Consider the following 26,229-nt stretch of genomic DNA (forward strand, 5'->3'; position numbering starts at 1 on the left):
AACGAAAGTTTTTACAAATAGCTCCCAAGGTGGTCTCCATGGAAACCGGAGAAACGTAACTTTGCTGGTGCGCTGCTTCATTGTTTGTTTATAGTTTGTTGTTCGCCGCTGTATTTGTGTGTGGCTTCATGACAAAAACAACAGCGCCACCTAGTTACCTGGCATGCTAACTACATTGTTGTCAATGTCGTTAGCATTGTCTGACGTTTCCATGGAAACGGACATCGTTTTCAAAATATTGCCGTTTTAACGTAAAACTTTTCTGAGATGAAAAACCAAACAATGTGTTTTCACTTGAAACGGTGCGTCAGGATCTAAACCAGGTGAAAATCTTCCGTCTAAGACGAGAAGCAGTTTAGAAGTTTTGTTGAGTTCTTATCAACTCTTTTACCGAGTATTGTGAAGTTTTAGAAAGTTTCTACCATTTATTCCTTCAGAGTCGTGAATATCGGAGGACAAACTAGGTTTAGGGTTTAGTGGAGCAGCTGATGGAGACTTTTGGTCTCGGTTGTTAAAGTAGATTTTAATTTCAGGTCTTCGGGGTCTCAGAGGACCACCACGCTGTTAGAGTGGAGGACATCGTTTAAAATCGCTTTGGTTGGGTGGAGTCAATCAGTGAAGTTGTTGTTGTTTTGGTTTTTGAGGAAGTCGGTTCAGCCACGTCTGTAGACTTGATGGTGTTGGTGGGAGCCAATCAGAGCGCAGTGTTCTGACTGTGGTGTTGGTGGGAGCCAATCAGAGCACAGTGTTCTGACTGTGGTGTTGGTGGGAGCCAATCGGAGCGCAGCGTGCTAACGGCTTGTCCCCCCCCTAGAGGAGACAGGAGGAGGAGTACTACACTCGCCTGGAGGCGGAGCGGCGCCGGCAGCACGACGAGGCGGAGCGAAAGCTGCTGACGCCTGACGAGTCGGCCGGTCTGTATCGGCCCCCGCTGCCCCGGGACTACCAGCCCCCCGCCCCCCACAACCCTACTAACACCCCCCCGCCCCCCCCGCAGAGAAACACCTCCTACCTCAAAACGCAGGTCACCTCCCCCGACGCGCTCTACACCGCCACGTTTGTGTCCTATGCGGGCGACGACGAGGACGAGGAGGAAGGCTACGGAGCCGGCGGCGGTGGCCAGTCAGGTCAGGTGAAGCTGTCGGCGACTCGGAAGTCGTACGGCGACCTCCCGGCCGCCGCCTTGCCCAATCACAGCAGCTACAGCCGGCCTCAGCCGCCGCCCACTGCGCGCAAGCCCCGCCCCCTTTCTGACGGCATCTTCCTGTCCAGCTCGTTCCAGCCGCCACTCAACAACTCCAACAGTACAGGCCCCCCCCTCCCCGCCAGGGGCTTTAAAGGTAGTGCCGCAGAGTGGGGAGGGGCGGAGCCGGGCTCGCCCCCCGCAGCCCCCCCCCCCCCTCGCCCGCCCGCTCCTTCAGGGTGTAGCTAGTGTGTGTCCTGTCCCTCCGTCAGCTCCTCTCTTCTCCTCCTGTGTGTCACTTCATCATCTCTGATCTTAATTATTTTATAGAGAAAAACCAATATTCATGTGGGGAACATCCCCCCCTGTCCCCCCCCCACCCCCCGCCCCCCCGGAGACAATCTGTTTTGTTTTTTCTAAATGTTCACACACCTTCTCTTGTCGCCTCCTTCCCAGTAATTCCTCCCTCCAATCACCCCTGATCAGCACTAGTGAAAAGAGAAAAAAGCAATCGATAATCCCGCCTCTGCTCTGAGAGCCGATCATCGTACTGTTGGTGTTGTTGCTCGCCGCCTCCTGTGTGTCCTGGTTGGTCGCTGCTTGGGACGAGGGGAGGGGGGAGGGGAGGGTCCACCTCCTGCCACCACCCCCCCTCCTTCCCTGTGGCTCTGCTTCGCGGTGTTGGCTTTAACGGGAAGGAGACACACCATCGGCTTTTCTCTCCTCGCCCCATCGATTCAGAATCATCTCAGCAACACACACACACACACACACACACACACACACACACACACACACACACACACACACACACACTACATTTTATAGCATCTTTACGTCGAGACGTTAAGTTAATGAATTTACTGCTCGATAACAAAAAAGATGAATAAGACTCACTGGATTCTTTCTATTTCACAAAATCTGCACGACTTCACATGTGTTGACGAAATGTATTTAAAATTAGTTTTTAAAAAATGTATTTCATCATGAGAAATGTTTAGTTTCCCTATAAGCCTGTTGGATGAAGTTATTTAAGTTAATACAGGTGTGTACACTTACTATTCAGATATAAAGATATTAATAGCGCTTTTTAAAGAAATTAAATAAATACATGACAATTAAGAATCTTAAGAGATTTAAATTATGAAAAACATTAAAACAAAGTGACTAAGAACCACATAAAAGGAGAATAAATAAAGTAAAACCACTGAGATTAAGGTAATAAAATAACTAAAATGAAAAAGAATTAGGTGTGTGAGCAGGTCGTTTGTTCCACAGCTTTATAGAGTCACATGTTGAAGTCAGCCGTTACTCACAGTGACTGAAGCTCAAGTGTCTCATGCAGCCGAGGATGTAAACACAACAACAACCCGGCCGGCCGGCCGGAAATAAATAAAACTATTTATCTCTGAATCTTTGTTTTGACTAGTTAAACCAGCCAAAATAGTTAAAAGGATTAAAAAAAACCTGTTAAAATGCTAAATCTGCTAAAACGCAGCTCAAAATAAAAGCTCCAGGATTCTTATTAAAATAGATCAAAACGTTAAAATGACCTAGAAACAGAAACAGGAGCTGAAAGAGCGTGAACACTGCTGAAGTCACACCAGCGTTTCTCTCACACACACACACACACACACACACACACACACACACACACACACACACACACACACACACACACACACACACACACACACACACGCGCGCACACACAGACAGAGATCTTCCCACTAACTTCTCACCCCCCACCCACCAACCCCCCCCCCCCACCCCCACCCCACCTCCCAAAGGAGTGAAATCTGCATGTCCCACGTCACCTGAATGCATCACGCGCCCTGGCTGCAGTAACAGGCTCCATGTCTATTGCTTTTTTTTTCTTTTTTCTACTGTCTGTGCATCGCTCCCACCCCCCCCCCCCCCCCCCCCATCTCACCCTCCTCTTTTAATTTGCTTCCCTAACGTCCCTCTGTGTGTGTCGGCTCCCGGCTGTCCTCCATCTGTGTGTGTGTGTGTGTGTGTGTGTGTGTGTGTGTGTGTGTGTGTGTGTGTGTGTGTGTGTGTGTGTGTAGCTGCCTTGCTGTCTAACGCTGCAGCCTTACTAAACCACCAGGGGGCGTTGCCGCAGGCTCCGGCGTTCCTCCTGTAACGGGACGAGTCTCCGGAGTCTTCGGCTGCCCCGACGAAACAAACAGAGAAAATGGATCTGAGTGTTCGCTGGCAGCTCGGAAAAACTGGAGCTGACGGAATGTGGCGCAAATCTGGGAATATTTCACAGCCGTCATATTTAAGAAAAGAAAAGGGAACGAAAACATAGATCCTAGTTGTTTTCCTGAAAAGATTGACAAACTGGAGAACAAACGCCACAGAGGCACGTTCCAACTGCAGATGTTTATGATGCTGGGAACTGGGAAAGTTACAGTTGGGAAAGTCTTGTTTGCCAGTAACGAGCTGGGAACTCCGAATGTTACCAGTTTGGAAAGTTTTATTTCCTGATATAGAGCTGGTAACAGTTGAGAAAGTCCTATTTCCCAGTATAGAGCTGGGAATTTAGCAAGTTACTGGTTGGGAACCTCCTAATTCCCGTGATAGAGCTGGGAAAGTCCCATTTCCCAGTATAGAGCAAATAAACATGAACAGGAATCGACCTGAAAGTCAAGATTATTTGTAGAAGTTGTGTTTTTGAGGGAAACGGCTCCAGAAGCTGCTATCATGACGTCTGGTTATTTAAATAGATCAAAATAGATCAAAATAGAAGCTGTCAAAGCAGCAAACAACGTAACACTGGAACAAACATTAATATTTAGTCGTCGTAGCAGAAACTGTTACACATTTAAGCAAAGTGTTACGATTCTATTAGTGACTCATTACACCGCCTCATGGTTAAAAGTAGTACTGCAAGCGAGTGATGGTTCTTAAAATCTGATTTTCACATTGTGTGATTAGAAATAAATGTTTGTGTAATTTAGACGATTATCGGCTCACATTTTCTGGTTTGTTTTAGCAATTTTAATTTTATTTATTTTAATCAAACCAGGGACATATTGTCCTTCAGAAGAGCAGTTTTTAACATTTGTAGTCGTAACCACGTTGCAGCACCACAAGATGGCCACTGTATATAAAACAATCAATCAACAGCTTCTCAAAGTGTCTTTTTCCCATTCTAACTGGTAACATTTCCCAGTTCCCTGGTGCTCAAAAATGCATCTTAAATAAAAAAAATATATATATATAATCTGAAGTATTTTCAGTTGCATTGCCAAACGTATAATTTCCATCCGTTTTGGCAGCAGGGAGGAACGTCAGCCTCCCGGTCGACGGTCCCGGGTCACTTTGTTCTTTTGGGTCGAAGTGGAACTCGACTGGACCTCGACCCAAACTTGCCCTCAGATTTCCCCTCGGCTCTCAGCTCCTGTGACAAACATCAAAAAGGAGCCGCGAGCTGCCAGCTGGATGAGTCGCGTGTTCAAACCGCCTGGCTGCTCCCAGCATGCATCTGGGCTGCAGTTCTGCTCCACCGAGACCAAATCAATAGATTAGAATGGACTTCAGAACTCATCTCAGACTCCCTGAGATTAAACTAAATTGTAGGAAGTGCCTGAAATTCAAATTAGATTTTTTAGCTTTATTCTTATCAGATGAAATCATTTGAGGACTAAATTATATATATTATATATATATGTACTTATATATATATTTGAACTTTGGGTACAGGGTAATGCTGGCGTTACTTTTATTTAAGAGGTTCTAAAATCTGGAGGTCAGCGCCTCTCGGCCGCTAAACTAACGAGGAGAGGAAGTCACTGCGACTCAGCTGAGATGTTCAAAGTACCGACAGACGAAGACCAGGGAGGCTAACGGCTAGCCAGCCAGGCTAATGCTAATCATGGCGACCGTGAGCAGAGGACAAGTCTTCAGGACGCAAAATATCTTTTGCAAGTTGGAGAGCAGAACGTCAGGCGGTTTGGACAAACACCTTGAACTGAACAATGTCTCCTCTGGGGTCAAAGGTCGAGGTCACCTTCTCCGCATCGTATTTAGTAGAAGTTTCTACGGACGAACACGGTGAGCGGAAACTGCGTGTTTGGACTCCGATCTGGTCTTTCTTCTGTCGTATAATCCGATGCTGAACCGGCACATGTAAGAGAAGTCTTGACTTATGCAGACGATGGTTCAGTAAATGTTGGTGAAGGTTTGACGAATTGGGCGACGCGACGCCAACGGATCCTCTGCCGTGATTGTCGATCAAGTCGCTCGAGTACAGAAACGTCGACCATGACGGTCTAGAACGGCACCTTCAGGTGACGGTTCCTTTTCCCCGTTTCGGTGGAAATAAAGAAGGATGCTTCTGCGTTTCGCCGCCGTTACAATCGATCAAACTTGTTTGGCGTCCTCACTCCGACTGGGAAGGTGAGAAAGTTTTGCTCGCTGGTCACACAATCGTAATAATGGCGGTTTTCCGTGTCACTGCTGCACGAGGACCACGGATCGAGTCACGATTGGCCGTTGTTGTGTTCAGACCGTTGCACGCTGCGATGGACGTAGACCAAAGATAACAACGGTGAGAGAATCGTGGGGAAATCCCGGGTCCTACGTCACACTGTGAGACCGGTTCAAGGACGGTCGTCGTCATGGTGACCAAAGACAAACTGCGATAAATTTCAGACCTTGTCAGAAATTCCTGGTGATGGTGGCTGCTGCATAGCAGGAAATGCTAACGTAAAATGCGCCACAGTTTCCGCTATCTAATGAAGCCTTTTGTAAAAGACGTTGGCGGTGACGGTGACCTCGGCCTCCGACGCTCCTCCACAGACCTTCTGCTCCGATTGGCCGTTCAACAGCTTCCGTTTCCTTTCTTCTTGACGTGGACGGCCGTCTGTCTCTCTGCTCGCTGCTGTAGTTTGAACAGATCTGGTTTGATTGTGGCTAACGCTCCTCCACAGCTCCTCTCTCGCTCTCTCTCTCTCTCTCTCTCTCTCTCTCTCTCTCTCTCTCTCTCTCTCTCTCTCTCTCTCTCTCTCTCTCTCTCTCTCTCTCTCTCTCTCTGGTCTGTGGGCACTGGTGTTGACGTGTTGGGGGAGTTGCTGCTGGGCGCTGGACGCCCAGCAACTCCTGCCTCTGATGGTTTCTGTCATCACGACCCGTCTTTAAGAGAAGATGCTGACTCATGTTTTGCTGAACAGGATTTAACTCGTACACTGGAAACTCGTCAGGAGTTGTAGGATCGGGAGAAGTCTACAACGACCCGCGAGACAAATGGACGAAGAGGTGAGACATTTCTGGACGGGGAAAAACTCGTTAAGACGCCGAGGCCACGACAACCCTTTCAAGTGAAAACGCATCGTTTTCAGAAAAGTTCAACGTCACACGGCAACGGCAGGAAAGCTGTAATGAATGTAGTTAACATGTTGGGCCATGAGGGGGCACTGTTTGTTTGTGTAACGAAGCCAAACACATTCAACAGAGAAGCATACGCTCTAAACATCGGCATGTGCAGAACTATGTACTATGGCTCGGGCTGGAACTCACAAAAGTTGTGTTTTCCAAAAGTTGCGTTGTCATTGGCTCCAAGCGCCGTTGCCGTGGAAACAAACGCCTAAAACACAACGCGGGTTTTGCGTTTTCACTTGACACCGTTGTCGTGTTGCTCTGTCACTACTTATTAGAAGTGAGTTTTACTGAGAGAACGTTGATAATTAAATCTAAGTTTTGTTGTTTAACGGTTTTTAATTTCTACCTTTATTGTTATTTTGCAGCCAGGAGCAGGAGAACTCGATCCCCGGCGGCGCTCCGGAGAGTTTGACCTTCAAGGAGCGCCAGCGCCTCTTCTCTCAGGGGAAGGAAGTTTCCAACAAGGTCAAAGCTTCACGCAAACTCATGGAGCTGGAGAACGAGCTCAACACCAAGTAGTCGTCCCCCCCCCCCCCCTTATCCCAACCCCTCCGCCACCACGACCTGACTTGGCTCCGCCTCCTGGCCCCACCCCCTCCTCTGGCCCCGCCCCCAGCCGCACCGTGTAGCGTTCAGGTGCGGCTTGGAGACTTTGTTTTAATCGGTGGATAACTGGAGCGTTGTTAGATTTCTAATGATGAAGCACTGTAAAGAAGTTTTAATTCTGTCTAGAGAGGATTTCAGAATCACACTACGAGGAAAGAAAGAAACAAAAAAAGGGTGTTTTCTATATTTTTATTTCTCCTCATTGGCTTCCTGACACACGAAGTTTTATGGTGTTATTTTATTTTTTTTCTCTTTTAATCCTCCTGAGAACGCGGAGCTCCAGACCAACCCTTTACCTTGTTCTTATTATTATTTTTGTTTTTTAAAGGAAACACTGTTCTTTCATTCCGTAACGAGAACTCATGGGACCCCCCACCCACCCACCCCCGCCACACCCCTCCCCCCGTTTGTTTCTGTGATGTTCTAGTAAAGCCGACGGTTCTCCGGTGGAGGATCTTTAAGTGCACAACACGACTGTAAATAAACCACAACTATTTTACTACTGTAGAAACCTGCCGGGAAACTAAACCTTTTGTTTCTGGGTGACTGAAACAAACGCCCCCCCCTAACCCACACCTCCCCCTCCCCGGAGGCACCACCTCGCCTCAGTGGCTTTTTTTTTTTTTAACCCCCCCCCCCTCGATTTCAGGTAACTTTAATCTTCCTTTAATCGCAGTTGTCTCTTTATTTTTGCCGAGTTGTGTGAGATTAATTTGACTGTTCGCCCGGAGAAGCAGCGCGTCGTCTCCCGATGTGATTCACCACAATATCTTTAATAAAAAGGTTTTTTTTAATAAAACTTTAAAAAAAAAAAAAAAAAAGGCGATTATGACGACTCTTTCAGTGCTTGTTTGCTTTACAGATATTTATTTGAAGACCTTGTGGGAGAAAACTTGCACAAACCTTGTTTTTATTTGGGTATAAACTGTTAGAGCTGTTTGGAGATCACACGCCTCCTACTGGGCTCGGCTGGTGTAGAAAACAAGTGCACCTCTGGTTCTCGCTCCATCCGTGTGTGTGTGCGTGCGTGTGTGTGTGTGTTCCTTTTTAGTTTCCCTCTGCTTTAATAAAAACAACAAAAAGACACAGAACTGTTAAAACTGACCTGTTTAAAAGAAAATCAACACACTAACCCCCCCCACACCCGCCCCCCCAACCACCCCCACCCACAACAAACTCCGTTCTAGGTTTCAAAATGAACTGAATCATTTAAATGGTTTCATGTTTAGCCTTTTGTAAATCATTAATAAATACAGATTTTTCAACACTGCAGTCTGGAAAGTTCTTTTTTTAACTTCATATCACCTCGTTTACGATCTTTGAACTGAACTGATGTAATAAAACCAGAAACTAGGGACACACCGATACTACTGTAAGGACGAGTACTAACCTTTAGTTACGTGTTCATACCAAGTACCATGACCAGTACTAACCTTTAGTTACGTGTTTATAACAAGTACCATCACCAGTACTAACCTTTAGTTACGTGTTTATAACAAGTACCATGACCAGTACTAACCTTTAGTTACGTGTTCATACCAAGTACCATGACCAGTACTAACCTTTAGTTACGTGTTTATAACAAGTACCATGACCAGTACTAACCTTTAGTTACGTGTTTATAACAAGTACCATGACCAGTACTAACCTTTAGTTACGTGTTCATACCAAGTACCATGACCAGTACTAACCTTTAGTTACGTGTTTATAACAAGTACCATGACCAGTACTAACCTTTAGTTACGTGTTCATACCAAGTACCATTACCAGTACTAACCTTTAGTTGTGTCCCTTGCCAGACATCGAGGGAAGAAGTACTTTATCCATCATCTTCATCACGTCTCCTCCATAGTCAGCACTAAGGAATGTCCACATAGGGCTGCCGGTCATATACCTTCCACCGCCGTGCCCAAAGGAACTCTCCTATAAGGTTCAGGAATGGTGAGTACGGTGGAGGTATTGCACAAGAAACAGTGGGTGGTCAGCAAACTAATTTTGGACTGGGGCTGCACCATGAACGCTCACCTCGTCCCAGACTACCTGGTACCGGTTTCTTTGATGGTCTCCATCGTTCATACGCTCTGATGGGAGGAGAATGTGATGGAGTCTGTTCAGAAATGTGAGAATATGGGCGGTGTTGTATGGGCCAAGGTTGGCATGACGGTGGAGGACAGCATGCGTATTGGAGATGGCAGCGCACATCGTGATGTTCCACGTTGGCCAGGAACATCTGGAATGACTCTCTGGCCAATGAGGTTCCTTCCTCTCCTCGTCGATGAAGATGAACTCACGTGGGATTGCATGAACATCCATTTTCAGTACCCCCTGAACACAAAGTCAGTATGGTGTTATCCAGTACACTGGAAAACATGCTGCGTGTAGTGTACTGCAGTCAATACTGTACTTACATCCACATATGGACGTCTGATCTCTTTGTTTCTCAGAGAGTTTCTCTCTAAAGGAACCTTGTAAAGTTCTTTGTCTGATTTGGTTTGTCTTGAGGATCTGAGCCGATGTGGACAGACGGACTCGTTCAGTGTTGTTGGTGTGATGTTGTCTTGGATGATGAGGCTTCGAATTTCACGTAATCTGATTTCATTATTTTCCAAAACCAAGTTTACAAAGGCAGCTTCCTGGACCCCGGTGAACATTTGGCTCCTTCCTCCACCAAGGTTGTGTCTCTCAGTCCTTTAGAAAAGTCAAGTTGGGCTGCACTCCGTCCACCTTGTCATTGTCCCACGGTTGACATTATCAACTCCGGTTCCTCTGGTTTCATTTGAGAGTTCTTGTCTTCTTTGGCCATGAACTCCTCTACCAACTCTCCCCCTACCGCTCACTCTTCTTCCTCCTCTCATTCTCACCCTCCCTCTTCCTCTCTCTGCAACATCTTTTATTGTTGTAAAAAAAAGAGGCGCTCGCCTGTGGTCTTGTTATCCTGCTTATTTCCTGATTGACGCGTTGAGCTGATTGGCCAGGAGGGACATATGTTGGCCAATCAGCTCATGTCGTGTCATTTTGTATGTCACGTGTTTTAAAATTACAAACATGTGACTTTATGTCAGATTGTTGTGTTTTATGCAGAGAAGCGTGTTCACTTCATTTAAAAAGTTCCATTTTGAATTGCAAACTGTGTGTAAAGCAGAACAAGTGTTTAGACTTTTGGAGACTTGAGAGGTTTTGCTCTCCGTGTGTCGGTTATGCTGGACGTCATTTTACTGTGTCAGCAATTGGAAAAAAACTAATATTTTACCTGCAAGTATTTCCTCCAGCTTTAGCAGTTTGGTGGCTCCTGGTCAGCCAACATGGCAACCTGCCGTTTTGCTGCAGGATTACTTCTGTGGTCGTTAAATTTGGCTTTTCAAAGTAAAGCTAATGACTTTCACTCAACCAGTCGTCAGGAAACTTTTTAAAGTGAAACTTTGTCTTAATATTATTCCACTGGGTACTAAGCTGCTCTGTTACAGTACTGCATCCAGAAACGTTTAAAGAAACACAAAAAAGTAAATAAAACTACGTTAATTAAATTTAATGAATTAAACGTTTGAAATCAGTTATAAGTTAACGGGTTATTTCTGACAGCACTAGTATAAACATGGTGCAGGAGGCAGTGATCAGTATTTTCATTTACATGTTGAGACGATGGGGGGTGTCCTAACAGCTGCTGAAGGTAACTACTGATTACATGTTTTTAAAAGTAACTCGGTTACATTACAAGTTACTTTATAAAAGTAACCGGGTTACTTTTTAAAGGAGTAACTAATAATCAGATTACTTTTTCAAGGTAACTGTGGCAACACTGGATGAGAGCTAAACAGAACTTTTCGGTATGAACGCCACTCGCCGTGTTTGGAGGGGGAAGAATGCTGAGCTGCATCCCAAGAACACCACCCCTACTGTGAAGCATGGGGGTGGAAGCATCATGCTTTCTGGCTGCTTTTCTGCAAAGGGGACAGGACGACTGATCTGTATTAAGGAGAGGACGAATGGGGTCATGGATCAAGAGATTCTGGCCAAAAGCCTCCTTCCAGCAGTGAGAGCATTGAAGATGAGACGTAGCTGATCTTCCAGTGTGACATGATCCCAAACAAACCGCTGGGTCAACCAAGGAGCGGCTCCGTAGAAAGTATTTCAAGGTCCTGGAGTGGCCGAACCAGTCTCCAGACCTCAACCCAATTGAAACTCCGTGGAGGGAGTCAAAAATCTGTGTTGCCCAGCGACAGAACCAAAACATCACAGCTCTAGAGAAGGTCTGCCTGGAAGAACGGGTCAAAATACTGAAGACCTGAAGACCTCCAGGAAACCTTTTACCTCTCACTGCCGACCGCGGGTAAGTATTGAGTTGAACTTTTGTTATTGAACAAATAGTTTCTGCACCTTCATACGAGTGATTTTTGTTCACATTCTGTCTCACACAGTTGAAGTGTACCTATGATGAAAATCACAGACCTCATCTTTTTAAGTGGGACAATGTGCCCTACTGTACATGACCATATAGAGTGAGGTACCATATATAGTAAATTACCATACATGATACCTCATATGGTACTGTTCTACTGATAAACTAAACAAGGAAGTTTTATATCTGATGTTTAATTTGCATCAATATGGTGTACTGTGATTGACGATGATCACTTTAAGTTTTGTCCACCAGGGACCTGCCGTCTTCTGTTCCATGTTGGAAGATTCGTCTAGAGTTCAACCGCAAGAGGACAGAAGATTTGTACAGACTGTAAAGAACCCGAAGGCAGGCTGGAGTATATTTTAGAATCTGTGTTGTACACATGAAAACGTGGCATAAGAAGTAAAAACTTGAGTCAGTAATGTGATTGGCCCAGATGGTTGGAGCGAGGGCTGTGATTGGTTCGTCAGTGTTTAACGGCTCCACGCTGGCCTGTCAGTCGACGTCTCCTCTGGAGTGAATCCCACTTTAGACTTTTTGTTTTATGATACTGAACCAGAAATGTACAATTCTGTGCATCTTTTCATTAAACACACAAGAAGTTCCATCAAATTAGACTCCAGAAACTAACTGTAGCTCAACATCGCCATCCAGTGGTCAAACATGGGTACTGCAACGTGTTGAATTGGCCAACAGGTAATATTCCTACAAACAAGTTAAGATTTAATCTAAAATGAGACACGAGTCACATTGTTACTTTTGCAGCTGCAGAGCTTCACTATTTAATCAGATTAACAAAGAATAGATTCACCCTGACTTGTTTTGTTTCTTTTCTTTTAATAAAAGAAGAAAGTTTATTCCAAATGACCTTCTAACGTAAGAACAACACTGAACCTGGGTGATTTCCTCAACAGATCAAACTTCTCTCCATCATTTCAACCCATAAACTGCTCACCGGGTTTCTGAAGCTGCAGCGGAACCAAATAAAACCCCAACATCACACGGGGACGTCTGAACTACGGAGGAACCAAAAACTACAGTCCATCAGATCAGCAGGTCACATCAGGAGACCTGCAGAAAAGAAACATCCACTGGTTTTAATACAGGAACAACAAGACTTTCTGGTCAGTTTGAGTCACTTTACATCAAATAAAATGAGTTTATAAGATAAAAGAGCTTCTAAACATCCAACACGTCATTGTTGTGAATGTTTTTATAGTTTAATCTTTTTAAAGACTTTAGACACTTTAGACATTTGGATGTTTCCACTGAAACAACTTTAGTGTTTTCAGCTTTATCTTTCTAGAAATGTAAACAGTTTTACTCGTTTCAGCTGAAACACCTTGTTTATTTTAGGCCGTTTACCCTTTTTCGCCTTTAAAAACCCCTGATGTGTAAATAAAAGATAAACGATTGGAACTGAGTGAACGATTTCAGACTCCTGCTTCACGTGCTTCAGTTTCCCAACGGAGTGACGACAAAGAACTTTTCATTTCTGACAAGTTTCCCGTTTGACAAACGTTAAAAATTTCGCGTCGACATGGCAACATTGCAGATGATTGTTTGTTTACAATGTTGACGATGTAAACGACAAACTTTTCTGAACCGAAAAGACCCAAACAGTTTTCACTACAAACTCGTTCATCAGTTGTCGAGTTGTTCTCACAGGGTTTGGCTCCGATGCCGCGCGGCTCCGCCTCATCCACCTCGTCAGGAAACTCCTCCGTCGCCTCTTCGAACAGGTCGTCTTCGTCGTCGTCTTCGTCGTCCGGTGCAGGCTCTTCCTCTCGGTCGGAGTACGGAAGAAGAGCATTCAAGGCGTTCGGCTCCTGGAACCTAAAACAACTTTTCACTTCAATAAAATAACGGAGATACTTCTAGATATCAGAGGCTGAATATAACCAGGTAATGAGCACAGAGGAGTATTACTGCAGTGTTGTTCTGGATCAGAGTATTACTGCAGTGTTGTTCTGGATCAGAGTATTACTGCAGTGTTGTTCTGGATCAGAGTATTACTGCAGTGCTGTTCTGGATCAGAGTATTACTGCAGTGTTGTTTTGGATCAGAGTATTATATGAAATGAAGCGCTGCCCTGAGGCGTACCCCAGAGATCGGTTCTGGGCCCGATTCTCTTGCTTCAGTACATTTTCCCTCCTGGTCAAATTATTAGACAATAGGACAATGGACATTACAATACCAGTTTTTTTAATCGTCTCTATTCTGACAACGTCCACAAGTTGCTTTTTCAACACTTCAGAAGCTTTTAATAAGTGACTTACATTGTGTTTGTATGATGAAGGAGTGGGTTTTTCAGTGATTGGACTCAGAACCTTCATCCTGCTTTGTAAATGAGAATGTGACGGTGTTGAAGAAGACGTGTGTACCTGAGTTGGAGCAGGACGTCAATGTACTCGGCGTGACCGGCGTCCACCAGCTGCTTCGCCATGGGAACGCCGTCAGCAAGGACGTCAACCTTCCAATGTGTGGTTGATACGAACTCCCTGAAGAGGACGTGGAGGGTCTTGTGGAACAAGCTGTCCTGGAAGAAGGCCACGCCCTCGTCGGTCCACTGTCCATCAGCTGCGGCCGGCTTTACCCCCGTCAGGACACAGCGGTGGATCGCCCTGGGGAGGGTCACCACTTCTGAGGGAAGTGTCTCCAGCTTCCAGCAGTCATCTCGTGATACGTGCTGGTGCTCTCCGTGATCCACCAGGCTGTGGACCGTTGTGACATCAGTGTGAAGTATTTCATGGCGGTGACACGTTTCTCTGGAGTCGGATCTGAGGAGGCAGCAGGTTCCGGGGACGAGGTGAGGTTCAGGGAGAGGAGACGTCTTCTCTGGTGGCTTGTTCAATGTCGTGGCCACGGGAAGCAACTCATCCAGGACGACGCTGAACTCAAAGGGGGACGTGACTGAAGCAGCAAAGGCCAAATACCGAGTGTCGGCGTCCACAGGAGCAAAGAGGACTCGCTGAGAACTCGTCTCCAAAGTCACTTCTCTGTCCTCATTTTCAACTCCAGCAGCTGATGGAATGTTCTTTTTATTTTGCTCATGGGCAGAGCCGGGCGTACAAACCAGCTGGTTATCTTGTGCCTCCTCCTCCCCCTCTCGTCTTTCCTCGCCCTCTCGTCTTCCCTCCACCTCTCGTCTTTCCTCGCCCTCTCGTCTTCCCTCCACCTCTCGTCTTTCCTCCCCATCTCGTCTTTCCTCCCCATCTCGTCTTTCCTCCTCCTCCTCTCGTCTTTCCTCCCCCTCTCGTCTTTCCTCGCCCTCTCGTCTTTCCTCCCCCTCTCGTCTTTCCTCCCCATCTCGTCTTTCCTCGCCCTCTCGTCTTTCCTCCCCATCTCGTCTTTCCTCCTCCTCCTCCTCTCGTCTTTCCTCCACCTCTCGTCTTTCCTCCCCATCTCGTCTTTCCTCCCTCTCTCGTCTTTCCTCACTGTCTCGTGCATCCTTTCTGTGTTGTGTTTCTTTGCAGTCTTGTCTTCTGTTGTCATGTTGTGCTTCCTTGTAGTGCTGCGTTGATCTCGACTTTGCAACCTGACACTCTTTTTGTCTTTTTTTTTTCAAGCTTCTCCTTGCTTTTAAATAGGTGAAGCTCTTTGCTGCATTCAAAGAACTATATCTAACACTTGCTTTCACACTATGACTTTGTTGATTTACACTTGTTCTATTGTCGGAGCCTGATTTTGAGGAACTTGATGATCCCTCGTTAGGTTGACTCGTGACCGGAGACACAACAGGTTCAACAGCAGCCTTGGTTTGACCGAGCTCTTTCACCTTCTCATTGATGTTGACCTCTCCATCAAACAGCTCAACATCAAATGAGCCATCGTTGTTCTTTCCACGGATGACCGCTCTCAGTAGCTTGTTGAGTATTGCATCTTCAAGCCATTCCTTTAGGTCAACATACAACTCTTCCTTTGGCACGGAATAAAGGCAAAACCTCATAGCCTGCATGGGGATGTGCAACAAATCTGCAGAATCGCGGGGAATGAACGTGACCGCACTTTTCTCTGATATGGTTGTGTTTCCATAATCCACAAAGAACACACTAAAGTGCCAAGGACTTGGAGTAGGGTTTACTGAGGCTCTATACCAGTTGCCATCTGAGTACTTTGCCAAACACAACTTTTTCACAACCCCTCTTGTTTTGCTTTCCTTCATTTCTTTGCTCTTCTCTGAGATTTTCTGGCCAAGGCTGTTGATGATTTCTGTGTTTTTGTCAAGATGACAATAGACCTCCCACTGGCTGTCAACGTGGGTGACATAGACTTGCTCTTCACACCCGGGATTCAGATCATAAGAGGAGTAGACAAAGGTTTCAGGAAACATGATTGGCTGTTGCTTTGACAGTGTTGTCCTGGCTGAACCCTGGTTTATGAGAATATCTGCCACGCCAGGCTGCATGCTAAAAGCTTTAACACTAACCGGCTCCGGAGGTTTCTTGACATAATTTGCACCGTCTTCATCTTGACAATTCTTCCACTGCTCTGTCGTCCCCCTGACGGCTTGTGTCAAACAGGGTTGTGGGGACGTCTTCTTCCTGGTGCGATTTCTTTTATTCCGCAGCTGAGGCTTCAGGTAAAGACATTCAGTCTGGTTGAATCTGATCAGGAGCTCAGTGACACATTGGGTCTTGCCACCTTCGACCTGGCTGAGCTCAATCCCCATTTTGTAGTTTTTCATCTCGACAATGTCGACTAAGAGGGGCTTGTTTGATGCAGCTCTTCTGAAAAAGCTGGATGTTTGGGAACTCCAGACATCATCATAGGGAATGACATCAACAAGCGTGCAACAAAGGGCAAATGCTGGCTTGCTGGCAAACGCTTCCGGTATGTTTTTAATCAATGTGAACGGCACCGTCTCAGTGTTTCCATAATCAATATACAAGACTTCAACTCCTTGCTCTACAATGCCCGTCACAGCAGCCCTGTAGAAATGCATGTCCTTCTCATACATTGCACAGCACAATGTCCCGAGCTCAGGATTCACGAGAACGTCTTCATCCAGCTTCACTCGACTGAAGTGATTTGCCATCTCCTCCATCATTTCTTCAAACTCGCTGTTGCGCTTTTGTGTTCTGACCCAGAAATTGTTTGGATTCTCGACATATTCAACATAGCCGATAAAGGCAGAGCCGACGTTTAATGCTTCTGCTACAAATGCTTTTTTCAAGGCGTCAATTATGGTCCTCTGGCGATACAAGACACCACCGTGAGGTGACGGTTTTTCTGTCGCCAAGACTGATTTAACCATCACCGTGGGAAACTCTTGTACAGGCTCTGATTCCATTTTGTGATCATCAACCCTGTTTACACTGACCATGTACAGATGCTGAGCTTCATCAACACTCTTGATCTCCACATCTAAGATGTCTCCCAGCAAGCCTCCCTTGAGGAAACTGAGTTGCTGAGCTCTATGCACCTCATCCTGTTCAGTCAGACAGGAGAGCGAGCATGGCAATGCCATGAAGGGTGTTGAACGGAATTCGGGTGGCAACCTGTGGATGTTCTCCACTTTTACAGTTTCAAAGAACCCATAATCCACAAGAAAAACTCCTACTTGAGAGCAAACGGTGAGAAATGGCACAAAGCCTCTGCACCAATTTCCAGCTTTGTCTTTGACTGAGCACAGTGAACCCACGTCCTCAGTGGCAAGCCCTTGACCCTTGTTTCTGCTCTCAGAAATCACTTTCAACTTCTTTGACATTTCCAAAAAGACAGTTTCCTTACTGGCCACCTGACAGTAAAAGTGTCCAGCGTTGAGGGCAGCAGTTACTCGCACTTTAGTACGTGTTCCACAACTCAATCTAGGTCCACACAATGGCAATAGATCCTTGTATCCTCTCCAATTGGACGGTTTGAGATCCTGCTCCATTGGCTTTTCGATGGCGAGCTTGGAACTGAGTTGAGCGTCTTGTTTGAGAGGCATCTCTGTGAGCAGCTCAAACAAAAAGAGGAAAGTGTCTATGTCTAGATGCCTCGCAAAGCCATGCCGAACAAGGTCACTGTTGATGTCGGGTACTTCCACTAACAGAACTTCATCAGAAAGGACGGCTTCAATGTAACCTGTGATGTTTCTCCTAATCAGGCTTGACAAATATTCCTTAACCACTAAATGAGGACAACTTTGTAGCAGCAGCACATTTGCTAGGAATCCACTGGTTATTTTGGCCGGCAAAATGAACAGGTCAGTCGAACAAGAAGATATGTGGGTGGCTTCAACACTCAAGACACTGCCGTGATCAATGAGCAAGACCTCAAACAAGTCCTGGGTTCGGTTTTGAACCCGTCCTCTGAACCACAGAGCGGAGGTCACATCCTCCACGAGACAAAAGTCTCCGATATCCAGCACAGTTCTGTTTTTTTCTGAGCTCTGTATTGCTTCATGCAGGAACTTGTATTCATGCTCACACACTGTGAGGTGCTGTGCCTGGAAATGGATCAGGGTCGCTTCAGGGCTCCAGTCCAAGTGAGTCAACGTCAAGTCCACCGGACAACGGGCAGTCGGTGGACCAGAATCCGGTGACCTGCAAAATAAAGTTGCTGGTTCATGAGCCTTCATTCATTCATACAGACGTACACAGTAGAAGCTTGGGACAAATAACAGAGTTACTTTGGTGCGCTCATGGTTTGACGTGACCGTGCTGTCAATGCACAAAGGTTTGACTCCACTTTATCTCATTTGGTAGTATTATTTAAAGTCTTTTAGTTTTCTTTTTCTACAGATTAGGATGCAGGCATCCTGTCTTCCAGATGGCTCGTCTCTGATTTAACTGGTAAGTTCCATTTGTAAATTTGGTTTAAAAAAAAAAAAAAGAATTTGAATATTAACAATTATTACGAATCACCAGTTATTCTGTCAGGTGTTACGATCCTGGTATAGGACCAATCACTTTACACAACAACAGTGTTTGGAACCACTGAAAAGGCAACTTTTTTAAAACAGCTGCGAACAGCCAATGATAATGAGAGTTGCTCAACACTGAACCTATCGTGTGGCTGGTACAGAGTGATGCCAAGTTAGCAAACAGCACAGTAGCAGCTCATCGCAAACACGTGTTAATGTTTGTGCTGCTACAGCCATGTTCCTCAGCAGTAGGGTGAACGCCCATCTCAGGCATCCCAGTCTTAAGTCTTCCCCCCACGTCTCAGAAGCCGAGACCTCGCCCAGCCCAGTGATGCCAGATGACGAAGGAATTATTCAAAACCTGGCCGGCCGAAGTAAACAGTCGGTCGGGCGCCGGACGACCTGCCCACACCTGGACAACACCAAGCGGGACGCCATCCCAGCCCCTTGGAACTACGGAAATCAGGATAGAATGGGGCAGGAGGCCACCCCAGCAGTGTGACACCATTAAAAAAACAAAACATAACTTTCAAATGTACGCAGATGACCCTGTAATTTTTATTCCTGCTAAACAAAATGAGGAGGCATCCTCTTCCCTCACAGCAGCCCTGGCAGACATACTGCAGTGGCTCATCAACTCATCCTTACTATCAAATAAAAAGAAAACCTGGTCAATGATGTTCACAAAAAACCCAGTGAAACTTGGCCGTTCCACTGTGTTCCTTGGAGACACTGAGCTTGACCTTGTTGAGGAGTTCAAGCATCTCAGGGTCACTCTGGATTCAACACTCTCCTTTAAAAAACACAATAAACTCACTGCTAATAAAATCAAGTTCAATTTACAGAACTTCAAACAAATCAGGACATTTATCACAATAAACCCAGCAAAGATGTTTCTACATTGTCTGATAGTTTCACATAAAGGTTACTGTATTACATCATGGTCACTCACTGGAGAAACAAATAGCAAACCCATAGCTTTTCAAAAAGTCCATAAAGATTCTGGATCAAAAACCTTAGTCATCACTGTAATATTCTTGAAAAATACAAAATGCCAAATTTTCTAAATGTTATGAATTCTAAAAACTGTTACCTTGTCTACAAAGCACTTCATGGTCTTGCCCCGCCCCCACTCTCTAACCACATTAAACCTACGAGGGGTCTCAGCACCAGAGCGCCCTCCAGAGGAGATGTTGACATCCCACACAGAAGAACATTTGGACAAGCTGTGCTGTCCATAAGACAGGACTCAGAACTTAAGAGTAACAGGGAACATTTAAAATTGACAAAAATAGTATTTATCGATATCGACTAATTTTAAAATAATGATTGTGAAAGGCTGTTTTCCCATATCGCTCAGCTCTAATTGGCCAATAATCGTCTATAAATCTGAAATGAGTGCATCTATTGATGGGAGATGTGAACTCAATATTTAAGCCACCAAACCAACCAGTCAACATGAATAGAAACAAAACCAACTGTGTGCACGTCGTGGTACATTATTGAGTGTTTTTACTCACCACTGAGGTTTTGAGCCCAACGACATGGCAGCACAGCGAGAAGCATTTACATCTCAAGCGAAACCTGTTGGAAACAAAACAAAGTTCAACACACTGAACAAACAACATAAACTGAAACCCGGGCTGAACGATTTTGGGAAATAATTTAATTGCGATTTTTGTCCTCAATATTGCGATTTAATATGCCATTATTTTTTCAAGGTCCTCTTGTCATGTATTTTTCAACAAACACAAGCAATAAATCAATCTGTATTATAATAAACAATATCAGATTTATTATAGATAAATTGTTCTTTCTTATAGGCTGGGCTCATGTTAAGATAAAGTCAAATGAAGCTCGTATTAATATGAAAGACAGTTTATTTATCTTCTACTTCAATTACAGTTGTAAACTTACTACCCTGTCTTGAGTGTAAAATCTATCCAAACAGCAACATGTTGTCATGAAACGTTGGATAGCACAGTGCTGCTACGCTACCCTCCAAGCTGGCTGCAAACTGTGGACTGGATTTCCTGACTCATTTCTCCTGGTCTCATTGAGACCCGCCTCCCTTCAGGAAATCCAGTCCACAGTTTGCAGCCAGCGAGCAGAGCAGCAGCAGGGAAACACTGGGGAGTCATTTCAGTAAAAGTAAATCAGAGGAGGCTTCATGGATCAGAAATCTCTGCACGTTGAATCGGAAATTTCCGATCCCTGAATTACGTTGATATCGGAACCCGATCACGGATCGGATCGGCTCCATCCCTAAAAACCACTAGCCCGCTTGGGCAAGGTGGGCAGATGACACGCGCAGGATACGCAAGTTGTCACGTGACCAGATCACGTGAGCCGTCAAATCGCAGCCCTTGCGATTAGAAAATCCCATTTTATCATATCGCGATATTATCGCAAATGCAATTAAGCGTTCAGCCCAAAACTGAAACGGACCAAAAAGCGTCACGAGGCAAAGCTTCCATCAGGAGACAGTAAGCATGAGCGGTAAAGACAAAAACTGATCGGAGAGACCGACCAAAACAATGTATAAAAAAAAGGCAAAATGGACACAACAAAGATATTAGGAGAAGCAAACTCAAAGTGGCACAAACCAAACATTGATGGAAATTTCTTTCCAAATATCTCCGGATTAGAAACTTTGAGATAAACCAGAATAACTTACCAAACTCTTAAAAAGTGAAGCTTTAAGAGAAAGTACTATCTCAAGAGTTTTTTGATTTTAAGGACCTCTTTCTCACCTCAATATTCACAGTACAAACAAATCTTCAAATTGAAGTCTCAAATGAAGAGTGGAAAAGACCTTGTGCCAATACACACAGAATAACATGACTAAAACACTATAAATTGAGCTGTATGTCACCCCAGTGGACCTCCCAGGAACATTTCACTGTGTTTAGCAATGCAGAGCCACTAAACGCTTCTGGCAGGAGGTCATAGTTACAAATTCTATTGAATCCTAAACTTCTTTTTTTTTTTTTTTTAATCGGGTCCAGAGAAACATAGTTCTAGTAAAGGGGAACAAACATTCAAAGATCTCAGCTTCATGCAAAAAGAACTACCGCATTGGTTTGGAAAAATATTCACAGAGCAACTACAGCACAATGGAGTTTGTTGCAGACGTCCCAAGAAAGAGGATTCCATATATATTAAAGTCTATACAGCATATTTATGAAAGGATGGAGGCCAATCATTCAATTCATTAAAGATCTGGATCTAACAGAACAGCCTGATGGAGCAACATGGATAAACGCAGAGTCGACCCCAAATAAGAACATTTTTCAATATTTTTTTCATTTTTTGACTAAGCTTTAGTTATTAACTTCAATAACACTGACATGTAGTTAATAACTAAAAATACATTAGATTATGTTTAGATAAGATGGGAGGAGCACTTTTGTGTTGTTCTTTTTCTTGCGCATACATTGGTAAATATAATACAACATTTATCAGTGCATGTATGCAGTTTGGTATAATTTTTTTAAAATGTTTGTTCACCATGACTGAGAAACAAGAATCTGTATCTTAATGTGAAAACTCAAATAAAAATATTTTGGGGGGAAAAAAAAAGACAAACCAAGCAGACACACAAAACGATTACAAAGACAGACAAAACAATTAAATAGAGACAGAAAACAACCAAATAACCACAAAGATGATTAACGAGCACAAAGTGATAAAACACACAAACCATCCCTAAAATCCACAAATACAGACCTGAACTTTGACGCCACATTTTCCACTTTGACAAGATGTCAAATTCAATATTTTAACAGCTTAAATAACAAAAACAATTGAAATCGCAGTTTTATTATATCTGAACAGCAAAAAATGAGAATTTTCTATCAAAGCTCTTTCAGTTACTTAAAACCCACCTGTCAAATTAAAATGTAAAGTACATGCTTGGAAATACAAAGTAGCCTAGTAGATTTGAATTTCACAAACTGAAAAGAAAAAATAATTAAAGTTAAAGATAAATTACCGTTTTTCTTGCGCTCGTTTTCCCTGATCTGCTAAACTGAGTTAGCTGCTAACTATGCTACCGTCCGGACTCCAAAGTTCAAAAGTTTCACGCCGACTTCACGGTCACTTTTATCCGCCACGGACGCCCCGCTGCGACCCTCTGCGGGCGCATGTTTCGGGTCACCGCCCACCGGGCTCACACAGGGCACGACCCCCACCTTTTAGAGCCGCCTCTCGGGTGCACGCTCCGCTAGCCGTTAGCTCAGGGACGTAGCTAAAATTCAGCACGTGCGTGACGTCAGAGCGCGCGTGGAGACGCTTTCTACAGTGAGGTCGTGTGAAAAGCGTCCGTCAGCTTTTAAATTCACATTTAAACCTCGAGCTGATACTCATCATAGAGAAGTTATATATTTACAGTAATATATTATAGTTTATTTATTGTGGTATAATGTATTGTTTCTTCTGAAATAACTTGCTTTTCAAGTCCATGAAGAGGAGTCACCATCATGTTTTACCAGTAGGTAAACACTTCCATCCAAACTCACCCATTGCTTTGTGGAGTTTGCACGTTCCCCCCATGCATACTGTGCCTGGGTGTTTCCAGACAGTCTAAAAGGGCCAAGTTCACACGGGAACGTTTCAAGTGAAAACGCATGGTTTGTCTGTTTTCGTTTGAGAAAAGCTTCACATTTACATGGCAACATTCTGAAAACGATGTCTGTTCAGTCAGAAACAGCAAAAATGCTGAAAACAATGTAGTGAGCATGTCCGGTCACTAGTTGGCGCAGTTGGTTGTTTTTGTGATGAAACCACACACACACACGCCTCCCACAATACCCTCCAAACATTAAAAATGTGAGAAGATGGACATTTTTATGGGAAGACAACCAAGTTGGATTGTTATTACAGTGACTGTCAGCTATAAAAGTACCAAGTTCAGGAGAATATGGACAGGGAGCCATGATACGATGGAGGAAACATTGTTCCTATTGTCCTTCTACTGAGCACAACTATTTGCTATGGCCATGGTATAAATAATAATAATGGCTTGGATTTAAATAGCACTTTTTTCAAGCATGTACAGAGACCATTATTCATTCACACCAGTCCCACCACTGATGGGAATCTATCTTGTGGCCACAGCTGCCCTGGGGCATGCTCACAGAGGCGTGGCTGTCATTCTGTGCCAACTTTCGACCAAACTTATGCACCATTCATTCGAGGCAATATGGGTAAAGTGCCTTGCCCAAGGACACAGCGACAATGACTTGGATAGAGTGGGATTTGAACCTCCAACCCTCCGGTCATTGGACGACCAACTCTACCACTGATCCACGAAAGTTTTCATTTTGCACCTGAAAACATTGTTGTGTAAACCGACCATGATAAATAAGCCACACCACTACACTCTCATAAGACGGAGTGTCTTCCTCCTCTTCACACCTCGCTGTGGAATGTAATTGTGTGTTTCCTCCGGCAGCTTTTTGTACATTGGTTCCTCAACCGCAGTCAGGAATGGTGTGATCAGGTATGGACTAGTCACCGGAACAGAAAGACCCGCCCACAGCCCTCGCTGATTTTCTTTGTATTGCTTTTGTCTTTTCCAGACGGCTTGACTCGTCCAGTAAAAGACAAAAAGCAAAAGGAAAAGACAAAGACAAAACAGGAGAAGCTTTGAAATGGAATAAGCAAAGACAAGATGGAAAAAGAATATGACTACCTTTGTATATTTTTTGTATTATTGATTCTCTTTATATTTCCACATTTATTTACTTTTAATTTCAGCACGCCTGTGATTCCATAGTCAGTAGAGGGCGGCGAGTCTCTGATTATTAACTCTGTCTCATCTCTTCTAATTTATCATTTAAAAGGAGAAAGTTGTTAGAAAAGCTGCAGGTCAGGTTCAGAGCAGAAGAGCATCACAGTTATTTTTAAATTCACACAAACAGAAACGTGTTCAGAAGTTTTCAAATATTTCCAGGTTTGTTAATGTTTATAAATGTTTAGATATGTTCATATTCATTCATGACTGAAAAGCTAAGCTTGAAAAAAGCAGTTTATTTTGCGCTTCTTTTTCTGAGGTGTCTTTCAAAGCATTCTAAAATGAAATTGATGTGTTGTTTTAAAATATACATGATTAACCTTTTGTTTTCCCTAAACTCAGACTAACTGTCATTTCAAGCAAACCAACCCCCTAAAACACATTAATTTTTCTAAAAGCTTCTGCTTGTGTTTGTTTACAAGTATGTAAATGAAAGAGTTGTCTTAATAAGTGCTCTCTATATTTAAAAGAACTATAATGTTTCACCACTAGGGGGCTCTCTCAATCTAACAAAAAAAAGGCAAGATTGTTGGAATGTGGTTTATAAACTCTGTATTTAAATTAAGTTAACATTGACTGTAATCGAACAACAATGAAGACACCCCCCCCCCCCCCCCCCCCCACCGGTCATTTGATGTTGTCTTCGATGTAAAATGTGCAGGATTGTGAGTTAACGAGTTATTAAAAGATAGAACTCCATCACAAGTAATAGAATTAAGACATCTTCATAAAAGCTAAACAGTTCTGTTCTCATGTAAAAGCCCAGTTGTTGGTTACCACTTCTTTCGTGTCTTTGAGGGAGTTTGGTTGTTGTCCAGGCCTGGGAAGCCGCCCCGGCTGCTGTGGCAGTTCTCACCTCCGATGCAGTGTGACGCTCATGCACTTTCATTCCAAATGAACCACTGATACACTGAAAATGAAGGACGAAACTGCTAAAATCAGCTGAAAATTAAAGGTTCAACGTCCTGAATTGCAACTGAAACTAATACAACATAAGATGAACTACCGTCAATATGAAGCTTTAGAAGCTCTTTCAGCCTTGTTTTAAAGTTTCATTGTGTTTTGCGGCTCTAGATGAGTTTGATTTGGTGTAAAATTCCAAAATATGTCTTTTGTTCATAAAGTTGCAGACCGTTGTCGTAGAGGTTAAATCCCATAACCCACAAATCACAATAAACCGATAAAAATTTGTTCAAAAAGAAGAAAAGGTTCCACTTGTGTTTATTATCTTGACATTGTCTGACTCACATGACACGATGTCCTTTATTGAAACTCTCAACACGTTTCAGTCTCACAGAAACATCAAAATGTAGAGAGGAATACATTTCTTGTTTCTTTTTTAAAATCAAGTGATTTCATCCCAAAGAGCTGAATGACATGAACACTCTCATATTAAAGAGTGCAGATCGAGGAGAAACTCACTTAAATGAACAGAAGAGCAAAACTAGATGGCAAAACATTGGTGCTCCGTTAAAGTTAAAGTTATACATCTGAAAGTAAAGAATTAGATCTTAAATAACTAAGAACCACAAAAAGAAAGTAACGTCTTATACACAGAAAAACTCATTTGGGAGTCAAACAATTAAAAAAAAAAGTTGTTTTATAAAGTGAAAGTGTTTTGTAGACTCACGCTCCCATTGTTAGATCAGAAACTTTAAGTTTATTATGGCCTCATAAGATTAAAACAACAAAAAAGCCACTGCTTGGAGTATCATTTCGCTGAACGCTACTAATCTTCTAATGTACTAATTATTAATTCCATGTTTACATGGCAACATTTTGAAAACGATGTTCATTTACACGGAAACGGCAGAAATGCTAAAAACGATGTAGTTAACATGTCTGGCCACTAGTGGGAGTTGTTTTACTGTTTTTGTAATGAAACCACACACATGCAACGGAGAACAATATTTGCCGAGCACCATTGACATGTGAACCGAAAAAAACAAAACAAGCCTGGTGTTTTTTCATTGAAAACTTAAAAAAGTATAATAAATAATTGTATT

The 26,229-nt window shown here is 43.9% G+C and overlaps 2 protein-coding genes across 6 annotated transcripts in view; one reads left to right on the plus strand and one right to left on the minus strand.

Moving 5' to 3' along the window:
• afdna (afadin, adherens junction formation factor a) overlaps positions 1-8,434 on the plus strand; it is a 127,311-nt gene extending 118,877 nt beyond the window's left edge. For all 5 annotated transcript variants that reach the window (XM_080491363.1, XM_080491365.1, XM_080491364.1 and 2 more), the window contains 3 exons: positions 815-1,127; positions 6,364-6,448; positions 6,937-8,434. In XM_080491363.1, the coding sequence (XP_080347489.1) occupies positions 815-1,127; positions 6,364-6,448; positions 6,937-7,090 (552 nt within the window). In that variant the 3' untranslated portion in view covers positions 7,091-8,434. The remainder of the gene's footprint in view (positions 1-814; positions 1,128-6,363; positions 6,449-6,936) is intronic.
• Positions 8,435-12,633: 4,199 nt separating this feature from the next.
• Positions 12,634-18,141, minus strand: tdrd15 (tudor domain containing 15; the record flags this gene model as incomplete). Its single annotated transcript, XM_080491066.1, has 6 exons — positions 12,634-12,647; positions 13,243-13,412; positions 13,961-15,090; positions 15,355-15,495; positions 16,006-16,770; positions 16,900-18,141. The coding sequence occupies 6 exons, from the start codon at positions 18,139-18,141 to the stop codon at positions 12,634-12,636; spliced, it is 3,462 nt and encodes a 1,153-aa protein (XP_080347192.1).
• Between the last annotated feature and the right edge of the window lie 8,088 nt (positions 18,142-26,229).

This window comes from Lipophrys pholis (genome assembly GCF_963383615.2).
Source record: "Lipophrys pholis genome assembly, chromosome: 21".
In the NCBI taxonomy this organism is placed as follows: domain Eukaryota; kingdom Metazoa; phylum Chordata; class Actinopteri; order Blenniiformes; family Blenniidae; genus Lipophrys; species Lipophrys pholis.